Here is a 26,246-nt window from a genome sequence, read left to right on the forward strand (position 1 = left end):
CGCCTTTCTCAGCTTTGCAGTCGTTTCAAGATAAGAAAAAAAAATGGTGCTTCATGATAACTACAGCACCTGCTTTCCTACGTCAAACCAAAAGAAGTATCGGGGTCTTGTTTACAAAGGCACAGCAGTTCTAGGGGAGCATTTTTATTTGAATTGTTTAAACACGGCGAGATCACAATCCTCCTCCGGAGTGCGAGAGGATCCGGTTTGGTCGTCACGAATTATTAAAGATGAAGGCGTCCCATTTCTTCTGCCACATGACGAGACCCGCGTCCTTCAGGTGAGCCGGCAGGGAGCTGTACCTGCAGGCAGAGGACGCCGTCGTCGGGTATGACTGACAGTTTGTAAGAGTTGCCGGATGAAAATAAATCATAGCATTTACTGCTTCCAAAATCTAAACGGAAGTATAAATTATCAATTTATTTCTGATGTGGAGCTTTTAATTTTCTGGAATCTAAAAGTCTTTCTTGTGATGCTACAGTTTCAAACAGGGAGCAAATATGTGTTGGAAAATTGATTGTTTGCATTTGGAAGTTAGATGTATGTCGCTTGTTTTCATTGTTAAAAAGATTAAATGAGACCCGCTCATCACTATTGCATTGTACATTGTATTAAATGAGCAACTTTGGGATTCAGTGTCTGTAAGGATTAGAAATCATTTGTTGTCAATTAATGCCACAAAGAAGTCTGTTATTTGTTCCTACTCTTTATAAAGTCTTGAGGGTAAATAGTGTGTTTGGTGGTGACTATTTTTTCGGCTGCGGATTTTAAATACAGTTTGGGTCATTTTAGATAAAGTGAACATGCTCATCGTAATTAAGTCAATTTTAGTAAGAAAAAATTATGATATCCCCCTTTAAAAACCCACGGCTGCCTGAAAAGTAGACAATAAATCTGAAAACCATGCTTAAGTTTAAAACCCGACGTTCACCTGATGGAGTTAAGCGCCAGCTCCTTCAGAGTGCCCAGGTTTGCCCTCAACCCTCCGATGCCAACGAAGGCCTCATAGAAGTCGTAGGAGAGGCCCGTGGTGCCGAACAGAGACGGGTCATCGGAGCTGATCACCATCGGGTGACCCTCTGACATCAGCACCGCTGCAGGGTGGTTCCGAAGGTCCGATACCAGCCTCAGCACCTGGAAGGTCGGAGGTCAAAACGCACTCAGGTGCTTTGTATATGAAGACGGGCACAAGAATCCAAAAAAGGTTCAGACTTCATCGTGCTGGGGTCTGTACAATGGAAATATCCTCAGTTTTCAATTTCACTGCTAATTCTGACTATCTATTATAGCTTCTGCAAAAAATGCAGAAGGCTGCGCACGCGTGTAAGATGTCAATAATAAAAAAAACTTTAAATAAGTTACAGTGGAGCAAATTTAATTAATCTCCATGGAAACACTTTAGGTCTCAGTCCCGTCTCTTCGCACATCTCACCCCCTCATGGTCCAGCACCCTCACACACTTTTAAAACATATTTTGGGTCCTGATGGTGGACATTTGGATTTAGCATAGATATTTATATATATATTTTAGTTTTTTTACAGGTAATCTGACCTGGTTTGAGATCGGGCACAGCTCCACGGCCACGTTCCTCTTCCTGGAAAGCTCTTTGGCGAGCGGGTGGTGAGCCAGAGCGAAGCCGTGCCCGATGCGCGTGGTGTTGAACAGAAGGGCGTCGAGGATGTTTTGATCCACGTCGGTGCCTTCGTCATCTACGTGTTCATACAAAAATTTTTTTTTTAAAACTCTATAAAAGAGCTCCGTTTTAATTTTGTCTCGTAAACAAACGACGCTCACCCGTTTCGCCCGCGTGAAAGAAATACGGCAGCGTGACCCCGAGGTCAGCCGGCAGAGAAAGCGCCTCCCGGAAGTACCAAAGAGCGCGCCCGCCGTCCTCCCTGCCGACCTGCAAACCAGAACGTTAGCTCGCATTAAAAAAAAAGAGGAAATTAAACATAGTTTTAGTCCCAACAAGGCAGATTAATTCTCACCATGTCAAACCCTGCGACCACATCCGGGAAGTCCTTTTGGAGCTGAATGGCCTCTTTCACGGCCGCTTTGACCTCAGATACACTCAGAGCCCTGAGAGAACGCGGCGGCAGTAATAGACACAGAAATCAGTCCGCTATATGACTCGAAAAAACACATTTTACATTAAAATTTATATTATGAGAAGCCTATCTTCTTGTGTGGAGGTACAGCAGATTTCCCACCAACCCCCATTTACTGGGAGACGTTACGCAACCGTTCTCAGATGTTGGAGAGGCCCGTTAATAAAGTTATTAATAATAATACTTTGAATTTATATAGCGCTTTTCTAGACACTCAAAGACGCTTAAAATTATTATTATTAAGAGATGATATATTTCATTATAGTGACTGAATGGTCCCCACTTTGTTAATTCATAAAGCACTCAATCTATAAGTGAATGTGAAAATATGTGACATGACGTCAACAATCATGCTGTGGTGAACTCAACTCGAGTACCAGTATTTAAGTTTTATTCGACATAATACTTCTACTATATAAATACACAGTAGTAATATATCAGTCATAGAAGTACTTTTAATGGTGAAAATGCACTAAATGATAATATGTGTATTTAGTACAGCACCTCTCATAGTACACAATTCACAAAGTGCTTTACAAGAATAAAATGTTAATACAAAAATAAATAAAAACCATAAATGTTACAATTTGATAAATTCTGTTCATATCGAATAAACTAAACTACTACAAATTGTACAATAAAATCTGGAGATGTGTCTCTTCGTCAATGTACCTGTGCACAGAGACGATGACACGAGCCCCGAGAAAGTCCGGATGATCCGCTCTAAAGGTCCTCGTGACTTCCCGAAACGTCTTCAGAGTCCAGACCTTGTCGTGAACGGCTCCATCCAGCTCATACGTCTGAAAAAAAAAAAAAAAAAGAAGCAAGAAACATCAGACGTGGGGGGGGAATTAGGCGTCAACCAACCGACGAGCACTAAAACCTTTGAGAGGCCGCTCCGGAGTTCCAGATACAAGATGTTGTCGTGCAGCAGCTCCTCCAGGCCCTTGTAAAAGTAGTCCCTCAGCACGGGCGCGTGGGTGATCAGGCCAGCGGCTGCGACGAAGGCCCTCTCAAACTTCTCCCACACGACTTCTTGGCTCGGGTATTCACCATCCGGATCCTCGGTGAACAGTGTGAGGTGCTGCATTAAACTGAAGGAAATCAAAAAAAAAAAGAAGTATTCAGGGTAAAGTCCTCCCACTTCATCTAGACGTGTAAAAAAGGGGGAAGGGCGACGTCTTTCTCAACCCGTCGTCGAAGCCCGTGGGGTCTCCTAGTCGGGCCCTCAGGGCCTCAAGCAGCTGCCAGTAGACGCAGTCCCATCGCGGGAACGGCCGGCGGTCGGAGAAGACGAAGCGGACCGAGTTGTCCCAGGTGAAGCAGACGTAGCAGTGAGGCCGGTAGGTGACGTTCTTCACCAGCCAGTCAACGCCGACCAGAGAGGAGGCGTGGACGTGTAGGGCCGCACCTGTTGTCAAGGCAACCGGAGAGAGAACCTTAAAGTGAAGTTACTTTTTAGGGGGGGGGGCCGGGAATAATAACGGCCTCATCTGTTCTGGTCATTTTGTGTGTCTTTGGAGTTGTTTTTGTGCCCTTTTGGAGACAATGTGTGTCTTTGAAGTCAAAGTTGCATTGTAATCTTAAAAATAAATAAAATAAATGTAATCTCTTCCGTGTCCTTCGTAGTAGTTTTTGCAGAACTTTAAAATTGTTTGCCGTCTCTTTGTCGGCATTTTTCGTCTCTTTAGAGCTATTTTGTATCTGTTTGTAGCCAATTTGCGTAACATTGTAGTTGTTTTACATATCTTTTTAGTTTTATAGATAGTCCTTTTCTAGAGATTTGTGTTTTTGAGGAATTGTGCACCTCTTTGTAGATATTCTTCAGTGAACCAGAAGCTCATGTTGGTTCTAAATCAGTGATACTATCAGTTTATAAAGATATTAGTTCATGCTGGAGATGAAGTAAGACCAAAGCTTCTAGACACAACATATATTATACAGAATGCAGCAGGAAATCATCACAGAAAGCCCGAGTTGCAGATTCTTATAGATCTACAAATGTTACTGTATCATAAATGTCACAACCGTGCTGCTAAATGAAGGACAACAATCAAGAAAACAAATGGTTTTGTGAAGTCACCTTTAGGCATCTCCTGCAGCAGCTTGAAGACGGGACTCTCCTGGATGAGAGGCTTTGCGTTGAAGAAGTGGACGGCCGGTGGGAACGGAGCAGCGGACATCTCTCGCTCCTTCAAACGACGCAGCTGAACGTCCAGCTTCAGCTCGGCCGCCGTCAGCGTCACCCGGCCCCCCGTCTGCCTGGAGGTCTCCTGCCTCGTCAGCAGGTCCCTCTGAGCAGGGTCCGGCATCCCATCGGCCACCCGTACAAACCACAGGAGGGGCACGCAAGTGGCCAGCGCCCGGCGGATTGGAGTCACCATGTCCTCTCGCGTGCCAAACAGGGAGGACGTCAGAACATCGTCACGCTCCCTCCACGAGAGCAGGTTTCGCTGTGGAGAAAGAAACACTCTGTGAGACGCCGATAAGTGGGTAAATGAATTTGACTCATCGACATGATGGCATGCTGCTCAGGTGCTGACTGGAGCCCATTCAGTTTGATAATAAATTAGCCCGAGAGGAAAGTGATAAACTGAATTAAAAAAAAGAAAAAAAAGGAAACATGTTTGAAGGCCACGCCAACTATTTTAAAACATTAAATACTTACAAGTAAAAGACGGAGCTCCTGGCGTCCCGTGTCTCTCCTCAGCTACTCCAGCTACCAGTTTGAGGATGTCAGCGAAACACTCGGGAGCAACTGGACAATTGGGGCCTTTTTGTCTAACAAATACCATGTGATAAACTAATGAATGAAGCATGGTTGCTAAATAAATGTTAGGACATTGTTTGAGCCACAAAAAAAGCAGAAGAAAAAAAAAAAGCAGAGAAGAGCTACTAATGATTTATATTTTAATGCGTTTTACATTTTCCACGATGTCACATCTCATCAGTTTAAAAGACAAAGAATAAACAAAAACACAAGAGTAAAGAAGAAAAAAAACACGTATAATTTAATCTGGAAACCTCAGATACATACGGCGCACCCTCTGGAATGATGTCGCCCACTCGTTTTTTTAATTCATGACAGAATAACACACATCAATAAATTAACTCTGTAAGGTCATGTACGGGCTTCTGAGTCACGGATACCATTTATTTTCTCAGTAATTGCTTGGCGCAGGTCGGCCATTAGCAAAACACAATAACCCAAGAAATATACAGCAACACATCACACAACAACGACGACGCGTCTCTTATTTGCAGCGGATAATTCGTTTCACAGACGGAGGAATGACTTTTCATGTGACAAAATAAAAAATACAAAGGAGAGTTGTTGTTGTTTCCTCTAATACGGGGAAGGAGCTCTTTAGTCCAGGAACTTGCGGTTTGGGTTGGCACCGAAGAGAGACCCTCGGATTTCAGGCATCATCTGAAAAACAGACACACGTGGTCAATAAGCTAATAATAATTTATTTTTTTATTTTTCTTGAAAAATTACTAAAACAATAATCCCTCAATCGACTAATAGATTAAATCGATTTCAGCTCTATCCTGGAAAAGATTAACGTCATAAAACAGACAAAATATAAGATGGAAAAAAAAAAACTTAATTGTTTTATTTATTTTTTGCTAATAAGAATCATATGGAATATATCTAGAAAACATCCTTAAGTGGTACCTAAAAAATTTTACTTACCGCATGTTGCTCCGTTTTATATTACATGATGCAAGCTCTGCGCACTTAATGTGTTTTTCAAGTGTAAATACAATTTTTTAAAATATATTATAAGACCAAACAATAAATTAATGAAACCAACACATAAGAAAATCTGCCGCTCCATCTTGTTTTAGTTCCTCGTGTAGAAAATGTAAAGTGCGGCTAACGCGAGAGCTACGCTAATCTCATTTTCTCAGATGAGTGCTCCCCTCATTTAAAAAGCCAATTCAATTTTAGACTAATAAAGCAATGTATATATATATATCTTTATTTAAAAAAAAAAAAAAAAAGATATATACACATATATATATATATATTTATATTTATATTTATTTATATATACTTATTTATTTAAAATAAGATATATTTCTTTCTTTCTTTAAAAAAAAATTAATTAATTAATTAATTAATATATATATATATATATATATATATATATATTTATTTTTTTTAAACTAGAAATAAACATTTATTTTTCTTTAAACAATATACATTTTGCATCTGCAAATACAAACATATTGATGGACATCAGTGCTTTTCTTACCAGTATACCCATCACACGCTTGCCAGTGCCACAAAGAGGATGATAAGTTCCTACCTGCTGAGCCATGAGCTCCAGTCTGCTGTCCAGGGTGTTGGCCACCTTGATCTTCCCGTTGCTGTTGTAGATCTCAACACCTCCGGAGCTGAAGGAGGAGACAAAACATCAAAACCAGAGGAATCAACTTGAGAAAATACCCGATAAGCTTTTTAACGGAGACGATCAAACGTGCCGCCGCTTACATGTCGGGGGAGAGGACGGTGTCCTGGTCGATGCGGGCCTCGATGTTGATCTTCACGGCCATTTTATATATAGGAGTATTCCTCTGGATGGAGGCCTGAGTCAAAATGCAACACATTTTAAGATTGTCGTTTTTAAAAGCTTTCAATCCATTTCCATCTTCCCATAAATTGTTCTTAAAATCCGAGTCAAATTGCTTTTATGTGCACATAAAGAATCAGATTTTTAAATGGGTGAATATTAATGTAAATATGAACATACGGCGGATAATTGACTCACCTGTATCATCTGAATGTCCTGTTTACGGCAGCGAATAGTCACTTTGCTCTCCAGAAGCTGGTATAATCCCTGATGGGAAAGATTATCAAAAGAGATTCTCAGTTTTTTAAATATCAACACCTCCCACTGAGCAGATACGCTCATATGCCAGTTTATTAGGTACACCTTGAAAAAGGAAGAAAAAAAAAAGAAGCAGTTTTGATGCAACAATCCTCCGTCATGAAGGTTAAAATGTCGGTTGCAGGATGCAGTTGTCATGAGTTGGACGAAATAACAGAAACAGCCGTCAATCTCCGCAAAACCTGAACGTTATAACCTTCCTGAAGGAGGTTGTAAAAGGAGCCGCGGGGTTGAACCAACCTGTAAGATCAACCCGTCCAGCAGCCCCGGATACCTGGCTGGATCTTTTGCCACATTCCCGAGCCGCTGGCGTGCCTCGGTGAGCATTTCCTGAGGGCACAAATACACACAGGGCTTCTATTATAGACCATTCACATAACCCCCCCACCCTCCCTTTCCTCTACTGTGCATACAGACAGTTTCTATCTGCCCATGACAAGAAGAGGATACAAGCTGCTTACCGAGATCATGTCATCCCGGGCCTTCAGCACCTTCAGTCGAGCCTGGTTCATCAGGTTTGACATTTGACTGTTAAGTAGACAAACAACACACGCATTAGATTTCTAAGTGGAATCATGGTTTGTGAAGACGGTTTGCAGCGGCTAACAAAAGAGTCATTGTGGCACGAAGAGAGACTAAAAGTCAAGGAAACTCTGCATACACATATTCCTTTGTTCTTAAAAAAAAAAAAAAAAGGCCGAAGGAAGGGAGGAAGGGAGGAAGGGAGGACTCGATGACTCTTGCCGCGACTCACATTTTCTTCTGCTGTTCGATCTGCTTCTCCTTCTTCTCGTAGTACTCCATGATCTTCAGCCTCTGAGTTTGGACCAGCCGGCCTTTCTCGATGTTGAACTCTTCTTCGGCCTGCAGGAGGAGACACAGTTCACTCAGACATCGGTTCATCTGTACGATGACTCTGCTGCTGGATGTCACGGTAACGATCGGCCACATATAAAAATATTACACCGATTGGTCTCTTTGTAATGGTGTGATTAAATTACCGAATTTGAAAGGCCGTATAAATATGGCACAAAACTACCTACCCACTTTTGGTTATATTAAATGAATAACTATGGCTGGAACTAAGGATTACTTAATCAATCGGTTGCTAATAAAACAGTAAAAATGCCCACAATTTCATCACAAACAATAATAAACCTAAATATAAAATATATATATTTTTTTTTAACAAAAAGATGAATCTATTATAGTTGTAGTAGTTGGCGATTCATTTCTATTAATCCATTTTATGGGGCTGCTAGAATATCAAAAAATTATATATATTTATAAATATAATAATGATCTATTATTTATAGAGCACTTTTCAAATCAAGAAAATTAAAATCAACAAATTATAAAATCAAAAGAAAAATATAATAAATAAAATTACAAATTACAAACACTATTCCAGTAAAAAACGTCTTATTACGATCACATATTTTTGTAAGAAAAATGTAAATTACATGTCAGGTTAATGATGATTTTCTCAGATTTCAAAAAGGGTTCAAGGTTGTGTGAAATCACACGCACTGACTGTGCTTTTAGCGCCCCCTAGTGGTGAGTCTCAAACAGGAAGCGATGGTGAGGACTTTAAGACATTACACTCACTTGTAAAGTTCTCTTTAACATGGAATCAACCAATCAAAGAATGAGTTTATACTATGTTTATTTTCCTATAGCATTTCTCTCTCCTCTCTTGACTGTCGACTTACTAATAAAAGCATAAATTGTCCAAAACCTCTAAAGAAGGACTAATTAATTATTATTTCTAGTATCTGTACCTTTGCATCAATTTCTTCTGCCTTCTCATTGGCCTCCTGCTCAATGAAGGCCATCATGTGCTTGATCTGCAGACGGGAAGAAGAAACATGAAGACTCACAAACATATAAAACCATCCCTGATATTTCTAGAGTTTTAAATGCACGCAGCTTCACCCTGAAGCTCCGTCTTCAGTGTGAATTATGAGTACTGCAGAGTGTCACCTCTCTCATAATGAAACCCAGAGATGATTCCTCACCGTGCTGAAAACGGACTTTATTCCGTGGTATTATTTATAATACCACACTCTGAAAATACTCCGCAGCAAGTAAAAGTACTGCATTCTAAACGTTACTTCAGTTTTAGTTGTACTATAATGTTCCTGGATTCACAGAACTGCTGCATTAATGTGCATTTTACTGCATAGATGTTTTACGCTTGTGCCGATTTTAACCGTTTTATATACACTGAAGAGCATCAACTTGTCGTGAGATAAAATTTCCCAGCGGATCCAAAAAGGCTTTTAAAATAACTTATCTTTTTTTCTCATCCTATATACAGGAACACTTCAACTAAAAAAAATTTAAAAAATCCCAGTAAATGTGGGGCTACATGGTTTTCACTTTACATGAAGGGGATGAAAATGTAAATAGCTGTCAGACTAATGTAGTCAGTTTAAAAAGCTGCATAAAACTACATGCACACATTTATTATACATTTTAAAAAGCACATTCCACCACTACACATTCTAGCATTGGCCTTTTCCTGCAGGTTATTTCCAGTGTTTCCCAGTGCAGTGGCTCACTCACTCCCAGTTCCTCATCCGCATGTGTCCATCATGTGATCGTTTGGAAATATGAACCTCGACGTCTCAGCCATATAACGGCTGCTTATTTCGCTTTAACTGGTATTTTTTGTTTATTTAAAACCACCAGTAAAAAAAAAAAAAAACAGTGGATAACGTGGTTTATCTTATTTATGTTTATGTCGGTTCTAACCTCCTGCAGCTCCCCCAATGTCATTCTCCTACACACACACACACACACACACACACACACACACACACACACACACACACACGTTGACGCTATTAAGACACGTTTCGATCGTCAACGTGAACACTTCTTTCACACACACCGACGACTGACAGGTGACTGGGGGACATGTCTGAAGGTTAAATGGCCTCGTTACCTGCTTCTGAACGTCGGCATCGCTGAGCGCCATGGTCGCAGCTGTTGTCCGCGCGGGGCCTGCGAGGAAGAAGAAGGAAAAAAAAACCAAATAACGACAAAAACACAAGAAATAAAAACAACCGTGAAATAAAAGACGGCTTCGCTGACAACAAATGTATTTAAATTGTGCCCTAAAAGCTTTTGAATGCAGGTTTAATCACCCGAACGTGAACAGACGGAGAGGTATGAATTAATCGCCGCAGTCGTGACTCGTAAAGATGTCTACGGAGGATCAGCTGATCTGCAACGTCACATGATGTTTACTTCCGGTTGCGCAGCCAATCAGACGCGAGAGCGAGACGAGTTTATTCTCGAGCAGAACAGGTTTTGTGTAACAGTTGTTTACTATATATACGTATTTGAAATACTACACGTGTGCAATATACGTTATTTTTATTTTTACATTTTCATTTAAATTCTTAAAATGTAATATTTCCTGCCCTGCTATTTTATTTTATTTTATTTTATTTTATTTTATTTTATTTTATTTTATTTTATTTTATTTTATTTTATTTTATTTTATTTTATTTTATTTTATTTTATTTTATTTTATTTTATTTTATTTTATTTTATTTTATTTTATTTTATTTTATTTTATTTTATATATTGTAAACATGTTTGCTGCTGCTTCAAAGAAACGTCCCCCTGGGGATGAATAAAGTAATATATCTAATCTAACCTTATTGTTTTTTATTTACATTTGCTTTGATTTAGTTTGAATTAGTTCCCCCTTTTAGTTAGTTCATCGTGAACATCATTTTTTACATGCAGTATTTTTTTTGTAATTTCTAATGTATTTAAATAATTATGTTGAGTTGTATAGAAGTAACTGTGACGAGCTATTTTAAGTTACACACAGCCAGAAGATTTGGTCCAAACTTTTGATACTCTTAATTTTACTCATGCTCTTCACTTTAATTGGCATTGTTAAAAATGTATTCCAATAAGAATAACAATGTGTCTGCAATGCACACAATTTAATCATGCTTGCTGTATTCAATACTTGTGTTAATAGTGACATTTCTTACCAAATGTATACTTTAAAAAAGGCATGATTGCCATCTAGCTGTCTTTAAATAAGCCCCGATCCTCGGAAGGCCAATGCTGACACAAGGCATGCAATTTGTATGAAAAGAAGCATATTAATGCGCTCCAATCAGTCATTGGGCAGCTCCTGTATCCCTCCTCAGCTCCTCTTATCCAACCCTTTTTTGCACCTTTCAATATGATGCAGAGCAAAACTGTTTTACATGATAGGGAGAACGCGCAAAATCCAAGAGGAGAAAACATAAGAAAAAATAAAATAAATGTATAGGCAGGAGGAGGGGAATTTCACAGTTTTGGGGCAGGTATTATTTTCCTCCGTGTACACTACATACATGTTGGTGCACCGTATAAAAAGCCTCCTGGCATAATCCCCCCCTCTTGTAACACATCTAACCAGTAGAGGGAAGTAGAACTTGGAAAGTTCAAGTATAGAAATAGCTCATCTTACTATCTGACATGGGTTTTCCACTCAGTGTCACCGGCTCCCAGCAGCGCACTTGCGGACCGGCCAATCATTTGTTGTTTGTACAGCGAACATAAAACTCCACACACTTTGTTTACCTCGAATGAAACGCTCCCCGACTGACCTCCGTTGACCTCTCAGAGACTGTGGACAACACACGGGGTAAAGTCTGATTCGATTATTTTCATTGTTTACATTATTACTCATCTTTCTCATTCTGGACGGACAGCAGAGTCACGACTGACCGCTCTCCAGCCAACTGTTATGTCATGCATCTGGGAAGAGGGGTTGGAGAGAGAGAGAGAGAGTGAGAGAGAGAGAGAGAGAGAGAGAGAGTTTTGCACAGCTTGTCCATCTCGTTAGTCCTGTGCCAGCTCCAGCATGCGTGTCTTCCTCTCTGCTGTTTGGTGGCTTTGTGTCTGAATGCAACGCCTCGCTCTGATCTCCAGCATCTTCTTCTTCTTCTTCTTCTTCTTCTTCATCTAGCAGCTCGTTCAGCACCGCACCGAGAGCACGCAGGTACGATGGGATGTTTTTGTTCACATGTGCAGACAGTTTAAACAATCAGAAGAAAGAAAGGAGAATTATTTCTTTGCTCCCCCCCTCCCCTCTGCTTTGTAAAAAAGTGTGTGATCTGTAAGCGTGTCCGTGTTAGAGAGGTCACCGTGGTTCACTCTGGTGTTGTGAAGGGCACAAATCTCACCTTGCGAGAGACGGAGAGAGAGAGAGAGAGAGAGAGAGGCTGCCACGAGGAGCTGGCTCGTCTCCTCTCGACCGGTTCTCCCATTTTGACATTGGAAGCTGACCTTCTGTGTTTTCTTGCTTGTGCGATGCCTCCGTCCTCATCACACATTAGCACAGACACAGTGCCCTAAATCTCCCTGATCATTTACTTCACCGTGAGGCTGTTATCGCTATAGGATCAATAGGAATCCAATTACTCAAGTAGGTCAGGAAGTAAAGGAGGCGGGGAGGGGGTTACTAAGTAGAACAGGTTGATTGGTTTCTTTGCAGGCAGGTGAAGGGTTTAAAATGTTTGTGTGACAAACTTGAATGTTTCAGGGATTGAAGTCCTCACAGGTCTAGAGGGCACGCAGCTCGGGTCAGACAACATGGCACGGTCTTTAAATCAGTGACGTGTGCAAAGGCGTCGGTTTCAGTCTGCTCGCCTCAGGGAGGAGGTGGAGTGACAGGACAAAGGATTTTAATCGTAATATATATATATATATATATATATATATATATATATATATATATTTTTTTTTTTTTTTTTTTTTTTTTTTAATGAATAAAATCGTAATGCTGAAGCAGAGATTTATCTCTTTAGGGCATCGCTGTGTTCTGGGAATGTTTATTTTTTATTGTTTTTATTGTTTTTGTCCAGAGTCAGCTGGTGATATTGCACAAAAAGTAACTAAACGGTTGCGTAACAGTTGGGAAGGGGGTTTTCTTTCCTTCTTTTTTCAAACAACATAGTGTTTTTTTGCATGTGAGTGTGTGGGTTAAATCCATAACAGTGACTATTTATCTGTGAGGACATACTTTATTTACTAATAGGACTTATTGACACAACATGTAGATATGAATGGAGGGCTAAGACTGCATTGAGGTAGGAACAAATCCCAAAGCAGAAAGATGTGGAAACAAATAAAGAGCCATTAAAACCATCCAAATGTCTTTGATATAACATTTTTATTTTGTATTGATTATTATTTTTTTGGTTCATCTTGGGATCCTTTAATGGGTTCATCATCTTACCTTTTTATTGGATATTAATGGTCGATGTCGAAACAATTCTATAATATTCATATTATTATTATATATTTTATAGTATTTATAAATAATTTGTATTTATTTTTGCCAAATGAATTACAGCACTTCTCATATTGAACATAACTAGTAAATATTCTGTGCATTTCACAAAATAAACTCAATATCATCAGATTTTAAAATAAGGAACCGAATAAAAGAAAATATATTTTTTTCAGTGAAGTTTAAAAGAGAAAGAAGAACACAGAAATCCGTCAGTATGACTTATTGATCATGTCCTCCTCTGTCTTACTGTTGTTGAGCAGGCACTCATTTAACAGAGTTATCAATCTTTAAAGCCCAGCAAGAAAGTAAATAACTATATTTCCGAAACTGTTAAATCATTCCTTTTTAAGTCAAAATCAACTTGTACTCGATAGAAAGTTGATGTCACCAGATTATTTTTTTAATTAAAGTTTTTAATTAAATCAGAGTTACACAGAGGGTGAATTCTAACCCACAATTGTTGGTGGAAGCATCCAAACAAACACTATTATAGTCTAATTTATCAACAAACAGAAGATGCCACTAATATTCTTACAACACGCTCGTCCACAGCGTTGAACAGCTCCGTGTTCTTCTCACTGACAAAAGTTGCTCGCCGGCCGCGCCGCGTTGCAGCGGCCGTGGCTATCTTTAGCCTCGACCTGCATATCTCACTATGTTTAGGCCCTGTTTACACCTCCATCTGTCACCCAAGAGTGGAAGCTATTTCAGTGATTTCACGTGACGTGAGAAGAGCAGGAACATGAAGTGGAAGTGCCGTTCATTACGTCGTAAAAACGCCACCGTGCCACCGGTTTTCGAAGACATTAACAATCCATCTCGACTGTATGGAAATCACTACGTTCTGGAGAAACAAAACAAGATTGAGCATGACGACCGTACATTATATTTGTCTCAAGGGGGGGGGGGGGGGGGGGGGGGGGGGCGTGTTCAGCCCTTGTCCCACGTTTCAGCTTTTGATTGCAGAATGTGGGCCTCCACGCCAGCCCCAGAATAGACCTCGTCAACGCTCGCCGTGTAACGTTGTATCGCGTTCGCAACGCGCGGCCTTCTTGTGTTTTCTCTGGTTTCAGAACATGTCTCTTAACTAGTCTGAGACACGGTTATGGATTGAAGCCAGATCTTAACACATTTGAACTGCTATTTAACCAGATAGTTTACAATATATAATGTTTTATAAGTTGATTAAGTAATCAACTTATAACTATCTATCAATGTAAGGGAGTAAAAGTTTAATATTTACCTTTTGAAATGTAGTAGTTGAACAAAATGGAACTGCTTCATAATCCTGAAGTGGTCTATCTCGTCTCTGCAGCAGCCGGTCTTCATTCTGGAGGGAAAGACCCCAGTCGAGTCCAGCAGGGGGGATGGAGGAGACGGGGAGGCTGGTTCCCTTATCCCCGCCGCCCTGTCTCTGACCCAGGCAGAGATCCCCGGACCCTGGCAGAGCGAGAGCCTGCTGGCCGAGTCCTGGTCCACAATGGGCGACGTGGACCCAGAGGACACCAATAGCCTGGACAGCAACGACGAGGTGGTTCTGGTCCACCTGGAGCGAGAGGAGGCCGAGATGCTCGAGGAGGCGAGGAGAACGGAGGAAGAGGAGGAAGACGACGACGAGCTGCAGACCAGCGCGTTGAGCATTTTAGGAGGGGAGAGGGAGCTGGCGGAGCTCAGTGAGGAGGAGCAGGACCTCCACGCCCCAGAAACTGGGGCGCTCCTGGTGTCAGCGGAGGAGCCTCGCGTGCAGAAGAGGCCTGCAGAGTTCAGGCACGTGGTCCCCCCGATGGCGCTGCCTCTTCTGCCGGTCGTCAAGCTCGATCCCCCCTCCACCACGTCCACCCCGGTCCCTTCCACCATCACCTCCGAAGCCGAGGAGCTTTACTCCACTCAGGGGCTCCAACCTCCATCTATCCTTGACCAGGTGGCGGCGGAGCCTCCGACGTCAGAGAGGCGACTCGAATTCTCACAGGTTGCCCTCTCGGACGTGGAGGAACATTCAGTCCAGTCCTCTGAAGCGGCGGCACCGCAGCCCACTGCTCCCAAGACCCCCAAGACTCCCGAGCCTCTGAGCTCCACCGGGCTGCTGTGTGGAGGCGCCGCTTTGGTCGCCGTACTGGGAGTAGTGGCGTACGGTGCTGTGGCCTACTGCCGAAAGTAGTGCCCTTCAACCCCGAATCTCGCTCGCAACACAGGTTTTCAAATCTATTCCGAATGAAAATATTCCACTTTAATTCTGGATTTTACTCTCTCTCTCTCTCTCTCTCTCTCTCCCCCCCCCCCCCTCTCTCACTCTCTCTCTCGCTCTTTGTATTGTTTTGTGCTACCTCAGCTCATGGCCTTTTTAGTTTTTTCTGTATTCAAGAAAAATCTCCGATCTCCGAGATTGTAAACCCCGGGAATGTAAAATCACGTGAAGGTGTAGAATTTTAAAGAATCCTGAAACTTGAAATGTTTCTTTGTGTGATTGTGTCTCTTATTATTTCAACCAGTAAAAAATAAAACAAAATTAGACACCAATTCCTCTCCCAGCTACATCATGCATGCATATAATAAATTGATATATTTGTGTTTGTTTTAATGCTCCGTCCTGCCGTCTGCTGGCCACTCTGCACCATTTCAGTCCTTTAGCAAACAAAACCAATATCAACCAGAAAGCACAGCAGGAACATTTAACTAACAAGTAATCAATTAAGCAACTTATATTCTGCAAAATCATATATTTAGTTATCTTTTATAGATTCTTTAAAACGTAAAAAAAAATGTAGATAAAGAAAAGGCACCGTCTGAAATACCAAGATAAAATATATGTAATGTACTAGTGCTCCACTGGGATAAAACAATGTTAATGTATCTTACAAATAATAATAATGAAGCAGTCTTTTTTCTTCTTTTTTTTACTTTATGATCTGATCATAACTTTGCGGTCACGCCAGCCTTCAGCCCGATGGACTAATTGTACCTCAGCGGCGTTGTCACTTCTTGATTTTCGTAGAGTGCCAGTAAATAAAGAAGAACAATGGGGTCGACTGTGCTGCGGTCAGCCTGCCGTTCCCACATCGGTGCCAGAATGCACGCAGCTATTGAGTTAAGAAGAGGAAGGAAAGTGCTTCTTTGTTTGGAAAGATAAAGCTGCAGCGGTTCTGACATGAAACATCATCTTTGTGGACACACATGAATCTCTCTCTCTCTCTCTCTCTCTCTCTCTACCATCCCAGCACATAACCACATAATAAACATGGATGTACTGACACCCTCAACATTATAATATGTGTGTAAGAGCAAAAAATGCACCCTGCTAAAGTGTACTAGGTATGGTTGGCTACATCATGTTAAAATGTGAGAGGTGGGTCAAATATACAAAAAGTTATTCTATTTTTTTCAGATTTGATTGTACAATAGAAATTGTATTCATCATTGAAAAGTGATTAAAGAGGATTTTTTATGAGCTCTAAACTTTAAAAATGTGAATACTAAGTGGTGATTTGAAACACTATGTTGAAATGGAGTAGAACAAAACATTCTAGAGTGAAATGGAATAGAATCAAATAGAACACAACAGAACAGAAAACAAAAAGAACAATAGAACATATTCTAGAGAATGTAATAGAATGCAACAGAAAAGGAACAAATAGAATATAATGCATGAGAGGCGGAGTAGAACACAACACAGACAATAGAATGCAATATAACAAATTAAATAGAAGATAACAAAAGCAAATAGAATAGAATAGAAACGAGTAGAACACTGCACAGACAGAGAATAGAACAAACAACAGAACAAATTGGAATATAATTTAAGAGAACAGAATAGATCTCAATAGAAACAATAGAACGCAACATAATTAAATAGATCCCAACTAGGGGATAAAAGAACAGAATGGAAATAGAATAGAACATGAGATAACAGAATAAAACAATAGAACGTAACACAATACAATGAAAGGATACAATATAATTAAATAGAACCCAACAGGGGGATAAAAAAACAGAATGGAAATAGAATAGTACACGAGATAACAGAATAAAACAATAGAACGCGACATAATACAATGAAAAGACACAACCTAATGGAATAGAAACCGGCCACAATAGAATAGAGAGCTGTTTAACCATGAAACAAGGCTACCGTCATGCTTGTTAACCATGTGCACCGTCATATTTAGCTCTGTTAGCATGCTAACATTAGCAAACGAATTAGGTATACTTGTTAACCATGTGCATCATCATATTTAGCTTTGTTAGCATGATAACATTAGCTCAATCATTTGCAGAAAACACAAAGTATAATTGAGACTGATAGTGCATAATGTGTGCATAATGTGTTGCAGATATTTTGTCATAAATACAGTTTTGGAGGAATTAGGCCGGGTGATGGCATCAAGATTCATTAGTGGGAATGTGGGACTCATTAGCTAATGACAGGTATACTGGTTAACCATGTACACCGTCATATTTAGCCCTGTTAGCATGCTAACATTAGCTAATGAGTCCCACAGGTATACTGGTTAACCATGTACACCGTCATATTTAGCTCTGTTAGCATGCTAACATTAGCTAATGAGTCCCACAGGTATACTTGTTAACCATGTGCACCATCATATTTAGCTCTGTTAGCATGCTATCATTAGCTAATAAGTCCCACAGGTATACTTGTTAACCATGTGCACCATCATATTTAGCTTTGTTAGCATGCTCACATTAGCTAATTCATTTGCAGTAAACACAAAGTATAATTGAGACTGATGGGAAGTGCATTATGTGTTGCAGATATTTAGTCATAAATACAGTTTTGGAGGAATTAGGCCGGGTGATGGCAGCAATATTCAAGACTGCACTTGAATTGTGTGGCTTTTATTTAAATCTTGGGATAAAAAAAATAACTAATAAAAGAGTCAAGACTGCACTAGTTTGAGCAGAACTTCAAGTCAATAGTTATTCTGAACCAAAGTTGCGGATCAACTGATATTGCCCAACCTGAAGCCATGTTGTAAGCACCAAAAAATGGGAATAATAACTTACAAAACAGAAAAGAATAAATGGAACTCAAAAAGTAGTCGACAACAATAAAGAAGCATCTCTCATGACCTGTTACACACAAGTAGTAAATTATCTAAGAACACAAGACATAAAACAGTCGAAAGCTACTTCTTTGGAGAGCGAAAGGAGCCGACTCGGGGCGTCCCACGCGATGCAAACACCGGCACACATCTGTCAGGCTCCGGCTGCAGCCCGACAGCTTGTGGTCTCTAATTTATGGAGTTGATTTGGCAGAAGCTTCACGCTGAATGGGGGGAAAGACCGAGCGGGTGAGAGGACGAGGTTTGTGGTTCTTTGTTTTTTTATCAGCATGCTACACAGGCAGGAAACACACGCACACACACATGTGTCCCACTCTCACATGTGTCCCACTCTCACTTGCACACATGCATATTTGCATGCTTCCACACACACACACACACACAATATGATCATTTACTGACACCAAGTTGTTCTTCAAAACTGTTTTAGTGAGTAATGATAATACAACAAATGATGACACAAATCAGACATAACAATGGCCTTTCCATAACCGGTGCATGTCCAACTCTTTGTTTCTACGAGTGTGTTTGCAGCTTAAGCCACCACAGCTCAGCTGAAAGGGGAACTTCGGGTGCACGTCAGTTGATATTTAAAACTCCACACCTGAGATAAATGCACTTCTCAAAAATCCCTGTGTTTATTTGTACAGCAGGGTCGGCTCCGTGGCGAGGGGAAAAAAACACACACAAAAAAACACACACAGACTGAGTTTAACAGCCGATCACCACATTATTAACCATTAACCTTTACAATCATATTTATCTGAAGCTGTGTTTAAGGCGTTCTGGCCAATTGGACATTTAAATGGTGTCCACGCAGCTTTGTATTGAGCGTGTCTCTAGGATTTGATGATATTCTGTTTTTAAAAATGATTTGTAGGTGAAAAAAACTTTAAAAACTTTAAACCTCTGATGATAACGGTGATAAAAACGATTACTTGGTAAATGATGTCCCTGAAATGAGTGGCACAAAAAAAGTGTAATAAAGAAATAAAAAAGTAAAGAAGAGGAACAAAGTTTGTTGTCTTGTTTTTTTAACGATCTGAGAGTACTCGTGTTGCTTTGAGAGGGACGCGAATGCCCGTTAATTCAAACCACTTTTCTTTTTGTGCAATAATCATTTTATTTTTTTCCAAAAATAAACTTTTTAATATTTCAAATAAAAATCAAAAAAAAGATTAAATTATAATGAAAAACGTTATATTATGGGATACATTTGGAATTTAAATTAAATTGGAACGTTAATCAAATATTAACAATTTTGTATTGCGTTGACCTGTGATAAATGTCGTTTGATTTATTGTAATTTAATGGTTACACATCCAGTGTGTGTTTCTTAACAGAGCCCCACCACAGGCTCACTCTTCATGCAAATATTCCTTCGTTCGCTTCGGTTTATTACCAGAAAACAAAAGATCACACAGAAGCATTACCCGCAATTCTACAGGATCCAATTTCCAATTTACGGTAAAGCGTATTACTGAACAGCACGTATTACAGATTTGTATGTTAGATACATATCTCGCCCGGTATGCAAATACCTCAGGTCAGGCTAATAATTGGTGGTATTCCTGGCCAAGTGGTGCAATAAAAGATGTTTTTGTTGATCGTAGATTGTGATCTCCACAACGAGAGGTGTGATGCTCAGATGTCTGTCTGCTCTCTGCTTTAAAAAAAAAAAAAAAAGAAGAAGTGTACGGCTGCAGTACATCGTGACGTTAACACAATTAAATTGACCGGCCTCTCTACCTGTTCGCGAATGGTGAACAGGTATTGGAGGTCTGCAACATATATATACCTGTCCACATACTGTACACCTGCACTAGTGCGTCAGCGATCACCTCTTGGGACTGAAATGGCATCAACTGAGGGAAACTCTCAGACGTTCAAGATGGTGAGTTTTAAAGATGCTGTACACATTTTAATTGGTCTCATGAAGTTTCATCCTTTCGTGCGCTTAATTTCTGTACTTATTAAAAAGGGAAAAGTACAGATTTTTTGTGGGGGAAATTAAGGTGTTCTAACTATTTTAGATGTCTTTGGACAACGACATCAACCAACACTTCCAGGATGCAATTGATGTGATTCAACAGCATTCAAGTAATTCATACTACGATTCAGGTACAGTAAAATACAAAAAAATACTTACTATGAAACTTGTGCTATATTTATTTCATACTTATTCAACTTTCAAAGCATGATTTTATGCTGTAACTTCTACAATCTTCCTCTCTAATATTTTTATTTTTTATTTTGGTAATTTCAGAGTACACCTATTATGAGACTCTGGGTACCCAGCAGCCGTCGTCATTGCATTGTCAGATCTCCTGCTGCCTCGTCACACACCCGTCTGATGTTCCAGCTCCAGCATGTAACTGGAACGACATGTCTGTAAGTGGAGCCAAAGAAATATGCATTTTTAAATCAGGGGAAGTTAGAAAAATATGTTTATTTTATTTTTAAAAAAATTGTAAATGCCATTCAAATGTGTTTTTCTTTCAGCAGCAGTCTTGGCCTCAGGTCATCCCCGATGTCTCGTCGGGTCACTCTGTGCAAAATGAATCGCCCCATTTCTACTCGGTCTTACCGCCACCGAGGAACAGCAAAGGTGAGCAGCTGATGGTCTTAATGCACGGCAATTAATGGCAATTTAACCACATTAGCAATTCTCCGCGTGTGACTAAAACAAAATCCATCTCCTCAGGTCGCAAGAAGCTCCGACTTTATGAGTACCTCCACGAGGCCCTGAACAACCCCAACATGGGCGACTCAATCCAGTGGACAGACAACGGCAGCGGCACCTTCCACTTCATCTCCAAGAACAAGGAGAAGCTGGCCGAGTGCTGGGGCCAACGCAAGGGCAACCGCAAGACCATGACCTATCAGAAGATGGCGAGGGCCCTGAGGAACTACAGCCGCACCGGTGAGATCATCAAGGTGCGCCGTAAACTCACTTACCAGTTCAACCCAGAGATCCTGCACAGGCTGGGCTCCGCGCAGGTGTCCGTGGCGCCGCACTGCCGGCCGGCACAGGAGGAGGGCCACGCCCGGCAGCAGAGCCCGGCCGAGCAGAGCTCCTGCGGCTCGGCGGACTGGCGCAGCTGGTACGGACACTACCAGCTGCAGGAAGACTACGACCTGGCCTCCAGCTTCACGCAGCACAGCGCAGCCAAGCTCTGAGCTGGAGGACGGTTTTAAAAACCTTTTTAAAGTCTGAAAAAAGGTTTACAAAGACTCTCAAACCTTTTCCGGGGCCACTTTCAGTCCCTATTTAGAGTGTTCATTTGTAAATACTCTTTTATTATTATTTTTTGTATCCAAAGATTTAAATAAAAGCCACACAATTCCAACAAAAAAATAGTTACATTTGTCTTGCAGCTCATGCCAGTATTTGTTTTTACAGACTTAACAGGTTGACCTCACCTGTCAGCACATTTAATGAAGCACTAATCAAGAGTCTGGACTTATATTATTATTACATGTCATAGTTTAAATATTTGGGTCACAAAAAGAAACATAATCTGTAGTTTCGTACACCGCCAGTCAAATGTGTTGCTTTAAATGCATTTGTAAAACTACAAAATATGAATGAGAAAATGGTTTCTTTGAAAGCAACTAGATTTAAATGAAAACTCCCCCTATTTAAAACTTAAAACAAAGACAATTTATACATCTTTAATTAACTAAATACAGTCACATTTGACATGCAGCTGGCACACAGTGACGTATATTGTGGATTTAAAAAGGTGGACATTTCCAGTCAGCACACCTACATTTAATAAGCCACAAATTAACAGATATTTAAGCCACTTAATAGGATGTAGATATTAGTCTGAATAATTAAATAATATCTTTTAAAGAAACAATTTTCAGGTGTAAAAAAAAATCAATCCTAACCATGTCCCTCTTTTTTTGACTCTATGTTGTGTACAAGACACTGGAAAAGATAATAAAATTATTTTATAACATTAAAAACAATTTTCCTTTCAAAGGCTCTTGTTGTTACAAAAAGCACTGAGTAATCAGCATTATGTGTGATGACGTGTACATATTGATTATTTTCTTTTCTAAAACAAATGTTTTTGTAGACTTATTTATTGTTTATTAATAAAGATGTGTTATTAATATCATTCATTTGTGTACTGAACTTGTCATTTTTTGTCAACATTTGTTGGAGTCTGTTGAATACCAAATAAATTGATCTCCGTAGCCTCACTCGTGTGTTTGTTTACTGACTTTACAACAACAGAAGCTCTCGTCTTTTGTCACAAGAAGAGAAAACACCGACATTATCACCGCCATGAAAGATATGGCTGCGTATTGCAACAAGAAAAAAATTAAAACACATCCTGTGAGGAAAAATATGGCAGCAAGTGTGTTTTTCCCTAAAAAGAAAAGCATTGTGTGCCTCCGGGCCAGGTCTTATCTGCTTCAGCGGGGAGGATGTGGTCAGTGCTGGGAGGCTTTGTTGATGGGTTGACTGGTGCTGGTGTCGGGGCTTTGTGGGATGGTGGTCATTGTTCCTGTGAGCCTTTGGGTAGAAAACGTCTGCTGTAATTCACGAAGCCCCCGTCCTGTAGAGGCTATAAAACTAGTCCGGGCACTTGAGCGTCTCAAACTCACTTTTGTGAAATTCTCCCAAACTGCGAGGACCGTACACCCGCATCACACCCGAGCCTCGTCGGTCATGGTAAACAGAATTTACTCGCAATATATCTGCACTGTTTGTTGGCTAAATTTCTACATAATTATTTCCATCTTTTATCAGAATTCTTTCCAGGAGACTCAATCTGATTTGGAGGTGATCTTAGAGTTCCTAGAGGAGTACTACAGACAGCACACCGGAGGAAATGGTAAGAGTGAACGAATGGGAAATTAAAAATTATAATACTTAAAAAGGCTAACGCGTTTGTCAATTTTTTTTTTTTTTTTTTTGCTCTTCGCAGTGGACAAGATGTACTGGACTGCAGTCGAGCCCGGAGATGACGGGAGTGCACCTGTGGACGAAGGATGGTGCGAGCAGCGCTGGACGGGCAGTGAGCCGGCTGTAGGCATTAAAACACACTAGACACTTGTACACCACGTGTAGTCAAATGAGCACAAATAACCGAGCCTTTAAAGCTGTGTTTCCTTCATCAAAGACCAGCAAACCTGAGCTTGAGCCTTTGCTGGCACACGACGCCCCCCCAGCCCTCTGCCAGAAAACAACAACAACGACAACAACACCATTGTGTGAGCGTGGGTCACTGACAAACTTTGTATCCACAAGACAACCAACAAAACACAGAGCGGGGAGTGGTGAGTTCTCCATTTTTTTGTTTTGGTGACTAGATACTGTTATTGCCCTGGTTGCTATGTGGGGGGGATGGGGGGGGGGGGGGGGGGAACAATACCAAGAGAGCAAATAAGAGACTTTCCCTTTACCGTAAAGAAAACAATGGAGCTTGCAATTGCTGTTTTTTTTTATCAGACAACCGCAGGGTTTACAGCTTAACCCTTTCCACTAAATGCGATACATCAGCGAAGAGATTGTCTGGGAATTATTAACTGTAACCATGCACAAAGTGTTTTGGCGAGGCCCAGCTGCATGCGATATTCCCCATATTTCCTCTTTTCAAGTGCAATCATTCAACATTGCCGCGTCCCGTTTCGCTCCACGGTTGCAGGTGGCAAGGTGCGCCTCTTTCACTTTCTGTTTGAGGTGTTGGAGGATGCCAACATGGCCCACTGCGTGTCCTGGGTGCCGGAGGCGGCCGCCGGCGTCTTCCGCTTCTCCTCCACGAACAAGGACCAGGTGGCGGTGCTGTGGGGTCAGAGAAAGGGCAACAAGAGGCCCATGACTTACCAGAAGATGTCGCGCGCCCTCAGGAACTATGGCCGGTCCGGAGAGATCTTCAAGGTGAAGAAGAAGCTCACCTACCAGTTCAGCCGAGAGACACTGACGCGACTGCGGAAGTGTGAACGGGGAGATTTGTGAGGCGGACTGGATTTATGTGCTTCTTTTTTCTTTTACTCTGAGAAACTTTGACTTTCGACAATGTCTGTGACAAATGCACAAGTCAGTTAGTACATTGAGTTTGGGGTGTAAATAATAATAAAAAACATACTATACATCTTAAAGTGTTTTATTGTATTCATTTTATTGTTTTTTTTATTTTAGGGACAATGAGCGTTGCAGCAGAAATATCAAAGGCTCAGACACAATAAACAAATATTATTACAAATAAATAAACATTAAATAGAGTAAAAGTTATCATGAAAAATTCATCCATTTTCCAACCAGACATGTTTATTTTTTAAATGCTGGCCAACCAATAACATAACACACATTCCCCATTGACGCTTTCCACTGAAACTAGAATACCATCTCTCCCCTGAGACAACATGCAGCAGCCTCATGCGCCTCTTCACCTGTCGACAAGTGTGTTTTCCTTCATGCTTTTACTGGCTGTTGGGAACCAGAGGGTGTCAGTGTCGTCCATCTCAAAGCCTCTCGGCCTCTCCTTTTTCCTTCCCCCCCCCCCCTCATGTGGTGTGACCTCATGGCTAAATCGCCCCCCCTGTGATGCGGACCTTTCGGTCGTCCCGGGCGATACCAAATGGTTTTGTGCTGTTTGCAGCCGACCCACATGACACTTCCCTAAGCCCAGTATTTACTGCTGGAGCCCACGGCCGGGTTATAAATGGGCTAACTGAGCCGTGGGTGTCTGTTACCAAGAAAGGCCACATACTCCGAACTGAATTATGAAAACAGTCGTTTAAGGACTGTTCTCAATTGAACGCTTCCACATCACATGATATGTGTCGACTTGCGGTATGCATAGCATTTAGAAGTGAGGCTAATTTGAGACAATAAAAGCTGCATTCCTATGTGCGCGGACAGTATAGCCCCTAAAATAGAGCTGGGCTCGACTGTCCTGTTGGCTTGTCTGAAGAGTTTAATTGCGCGTGTTTTAAGTGCACGTCCCATGTTGAGACTATTAACGCGCTCGAGTGGTGATGGATTCTCTGAAGCCGCTCGCTGCCTTCTACACGTGGAGAAAGCTTCAGCTTTTTTTCCGTGGCTCGTAAATTCCGTCTTCTCGTTTTTAATCTTTGTGACCTTTTTTTTACGATCGGAGACCACACCTGATTTATCGCTCGCTATTGTCGTGCTAACAAGGGAAATTATGACCAAAGCAGCCACATCATGTGACATAATTCACAATGAAACCCTCATTTCATGCCAGATGCCCACATGTCAAATGTCAAGGCGGTCTAAGAATAGGCCGTATTACCGCCGCCCCATGGCATCTCCCCGCGTATTTATTTGCCAGTTCGGAAAGCTGTTCTTGGACACCATTGCTCCCGGATTAAACTGATACCTGCATCAAGTCGCCGCATGTCATCCTAGACTTTTTCTTTTGTAATAAAGCCACAGAGTCTCTGAATATGTTGCATATCCTCTGGGATTGATGGAGAGTATTACATCAGCCTCAGAACTGCATGTGACAATGACAACACCTCTCTCTTTTTATACCTCCTTGTACACCCACTTGCAATAGTGCATTAAGGATACCTGATCCCGGGGCGGAAATATGGAAGTAATGATAACATATCTAGTCTTGAAATTAATAATTTGAGTGGAGACAACCAACTCTCAAACAGTCAAAATGTTCCTTTAAGTCTTTTGTAATTTCACAAGAATGAAAAATCTGTCCTCTAAGGAAATTAAGTCGCCTCGCTTCAACTACGAAACCAATATATTGACCTTAAATCCAATAATCTCGTACAAATTAAATTACATAATTGGGATGTCACATGATCTTTACATTACACGAAGGCTGACAACGATGCAGTGACCAC

The 26,246-nt window shown here is 40.9% G+C and overlaps 5 protein-coding genes across 7 annotated transcripts; 3 read left to right on the forward strand and 2 right to left on the reverse strand.

Annotated features, from left to right (window-relative positions):
- Position 1: 1 nt before the first annotated feature.
- ada2b (adenosine deaminase 2b) lies at positions 2-4,493 on the reverse strand. Its single transcript, XM_034526703.1, has 9 exons — positions 4,193-4,493; positions 3,301-3,520; positions 2,993-3,203; positions 2,782-2,909; positions 1,990-2,080; positions 1,796-1,904; positions 1,553-1,710; positions 932-1,134; positions 2-302 (listed from the first exon to the last, which is right to left on the reverse strand). Exons 1-9 carry the CDS (start codon positions 4,491-4,493, stop codon positions 215-217), a joined length of 1,509 nt encoding a protein of 502 aa, XP_034382594.1. The 3' UTR covers positions 2-214.
- A 601-nt stretch (positions 4,494-5,094) lies between these two features.
- LOC117726449 (V-type proton ATPase subunit E 1-like) lies at positions 5,095-10,280 on the reverse strand. Its single transcript, XM_034526744.1, has 10 exons — positions 10,160-10,280; positions 9,958-10,016; positions 8,789-8,854; positions 7,762-7,871; positions 7,469-7,535; positions 7,248-7,337; positions 6,888-6,956; positions 6,611-6,705; positions 6,426-6,513; positions 5,095-5,539 (listed from the first exon to the last, which is right to left on the reverse strand). The coding sequence occupies exons 2-10, from the start codon at positions 9,988-9,990 to the stop codon at positions 5,477-5,479; spliced, it is 681 nt and encodes a 226-aa protein (XP_034382635.1). The 5' UTR covers positions 9,991-10,016; positions 10,160-10,280; the 3' UTR covers positions 5,095-5,476.
- A 1,249-nt stretch (positions 10,281-11,529) lies between these two features.
- On the forward strand, positions 11,530-15,772 carry si:ch211-214j24.14 (MICAL-like protein 1). Of its 2 annotated transcripts, none has more exons than XM_034526439.1 (2): positions 11,530-11,670; positions 14,639-15,772. In XM_034526439.1, exon 2 carries the CDS (start codon positions 14,804-14,806, stop codon positions 15,479-15,481), a length of 678 nt encoding a protein of 225 aa, XP_034382330.1. In that variant the 5' UTR covers positions 11,530-11,670; positions 14,639-14,803; the 3' UTR covers positions 15,482-15,772. The 2 variants fall into 2 exon arrangements, with proteins under 2 accessions (XP_034382330.1, XP_034382331.1); XM_034526440.1 differs by lacking the exon at positions 11,530-11,670 and adding an exon at positions 11,878-12,027.
- Positions 15,773-20,224: 4,452 nt separating this feature from the next.
- spic (Spi-C transcription factor (Spi-1/PU.1 related)) lies at positions 20,225-21,790 on the forward strand. Of its 2 annotated transcripts, none has more exons than XM_034526387.1 (5): positions 20,225-20,295; positions 20,435-20,522; positions 20,668-20,792; positions 20,904-21,009; positions 21,106-21,790. In XM_034526387.1, exons 1-5 carry the CDS (start codon positions 20,257-20,259, stop codon positions 21,579-21,581), a joined length of 834 nt encoding a protein of 277 aa, XP_034382278.1. In that variant the 5' UTR covers positions 20,225-20,256; the 3' UTR covers positions 21,582-21,790. The 2 variants fall into 2 exon arrangements, with proteins under 2 accessions (XP_034382278.1, XP_034382280.1); XM_034526389.1 differs by having other exon boundaries at positions 20,907-21,009.
- Positions 21,791-22,870: 1,080 nt separating this feature from the next.
- On the forward strand, positions 22,871-24,496 carry spi2 (Spi-2 proto-oncogene). The gene is made up of 5 exons (XM_034526464.1): positions 22,871-23,091; positions 23,170-23,254; positions 23,348-23,448; positions 23,543-23,699; positions 24,068-24,496. Exons 1-5 carry the CDS (start codon positions 22,909-22,911, stop codon positions 24,376-24,378), a joined length of 837 nt encoding a protein of 278 aa, XP_034382355.1. The 5' UTR covers positions 22,871-22,908; the 3' UTR covers positions 24,379-24,496.
- Positions 24,497-26,246: the final 1,750 nt, after the last annotated feature.

This window comes from Cyclopterus lumpus, chromosome 23 (genome assembly GCF_009769545.1).
Source record: "Cyclopterus lumpus isolate fCycLum1 chromosome 23, fCycLum1.pri, whole genome shotgun sequence".
NCBI lineage: Eukaryota > Metazoa > Chordata > Actinopteri > Perciformes > Cyclopteridae > Cyclopterus > Cyclopterus lumpus.